Consider the following 1,762-nt stretch of genomic DNA (forward strand, 5'->3'; position numbering starts at 1 on the left):
ATTGGCAGTTCACAAATATTTTATTTCATTGCATTGGTCTGTTTTTGTATTTCTATCCATCTGCAACCTGTGAATACTGGCTAATTATAACCTACACCCATCTGCTTGTTCCGTTATGTTCCTGTTGCTTAACCTGTTCGCATGTTATGCCATCTCTTTATTGAGCAAATTCTCTTTTATGCTTTTCATGATCTTTTATTTCAGTACTTTCTGTTTTAGTTGGCTTTCAAACCCCCATTTCCCATTTGTTCTCAGTGGGACAAGGTTCTGATGAAACCTAAAAGCTTTTATAGCAGACCAAAAAGGGGTCTGATGGAAAAAGTGATTTTTGTCCCTGATGAGCACCTGTATTCTTGTCATAACTATGTTTCTAATAGAAATATAGGTAAAGTAAATAAAAGTTCTATAACTTTTCTTTTCCAGGTGCCTGAAGAGGACATTGTGAGTGTGACAGACATGCTCCACCACCAGAGGAATGAACCATCCACCACTTGACTCGTTGTGTCCTCCCCTCCTTGGTCAGTTCTTCTTGGACAGCGGTATCAGGAAAGGATGCTAACTGTGCCTAGATCCTCACTGCATCGCCAACAGTATTAACGACTTTGCCATTAAAACCAGGAGCGCTTCTTTATGACTTCTCTAAAGCTCGTCTGTGACCCTTCTTGTCTTAGCTAAGCTAGAAAAGATTTGTAGGCAGCCCCACCAAACCCCGGGGGGCCTGGAAGAACACACATGATGCACACGATGGAGACAACAGCACACTTATACAATTCAAATTAAAAATACAGGCATGAACAGGTAAGAGACTCTTTGTATTTTATGCAAATATTATGATCCATGTCTGGTATAAAGTCAAAGTATTCTACAGCACTTCCTTATATGGCAAACACAGACTACTTAGTCTTCCTCTTATATGTACAGCTTAAATAATGAGACCAATGATGGGGGTATTTTTGTTTAATTTGGAGAAAATGCGTAGTATTTTTCTTGTTACATAAAAGGCATGTACATGCACTTTGGAAGACCCATAAGCAGCAGATAGGAAAAAATATCAAAGGGATCCAAAGTGTAGGTCTTCTCTGTTAAAGATCTCTTTAATTGAAATTGGATGTTTATTCCTTGTGGTTGCAATCAGCCCATTAATAGTAACTGACACGGCCATTAAAACATGTTTCTGTCGGTAATTAATTGTGGTTTCCTCATTTCCTGGAAGCTGAGCATCAAAAATCATCCCTTACCCTATTAAAATACTAACAAGAAAATTGTGGGAGGATGTGTCATACTATCCTCAGCAACCTTTGAAGGAAAGACTTGAAAATGTTATAGCTATAAGTTGTAATTCCAGCAATTAGTGTCATAATTTAGCTCCTCAAAACGTTCAAGTATGTGAATATCAGGTTTCTAACTCCATGGCTAAAAGATGTGAGAAGTAATCTGTTAATTATTTTCATTTAAGAGTATTATGAGAGCTCTTTAACACAAGTTGTAGCTCATTTTCCTTTGATAAGAATGTGGAGTGTGAAATTCTTTTTATAATGGGTCAGCATTTTTAAACAACAATGTTATGGTCAATAACACTATGTCTTAGTTTTTGCTACTTGCACAATAAACCTTTGATTAATGAATTTCAATCAGAAGTTTTTTTTGGTATAACTACGTTTTCTACCATTTCTGAAGTGTTCTATAAACATTTGTAACTTTTGTGCTGCTTCCTTCATTCAATAAAGACAGATTATAAAAAAATAGATTTTTGTCACTATAA

General features: G+C 36.2%; 1 protein-coding gene across 1 annotated transcript in view; it reads left to right on the forward strand.

Moving 5' to 3' along the window:
- The window catches only part of castor1 (cytosolic arginine sensor for mTORC1 subunit 1), an 18,151-nt gene extending 16,408 nt beyond the window's left edge, over positions 1-1,743 (forward strand). Inside the window, exon 9 of the mRNA XM_007547478.2 lies at positions 424-1,743. Coding sequence (XP_007547540.1) covers positions 424-495 — 72 coding nt within the window. The 3' untranslated portion in view covers positions 496-1,743. The remainder of the gene's footprint in view (positions 1-423) is intronic.
- Positions 1,744-1,762: the final 19 nt, after the last annotated feature.

This window comes from Poecilia formosa, unplaced genomic scaffold (assembly GCF_000485575.1).
Source record: "Poecilia formosa unplaced genomic scaffold, Poecilia_formosa-5.1.2 Scaffold20, whole genome shotgun sequence".
Classification (NCBI taxonomy): domain Eukaryota; kingdom Metazoa; phylum Chordata; class Actinopteri; order Cyprinodontiformes; family Poeciliidae; genus Poecilia; species Poecilia formosa.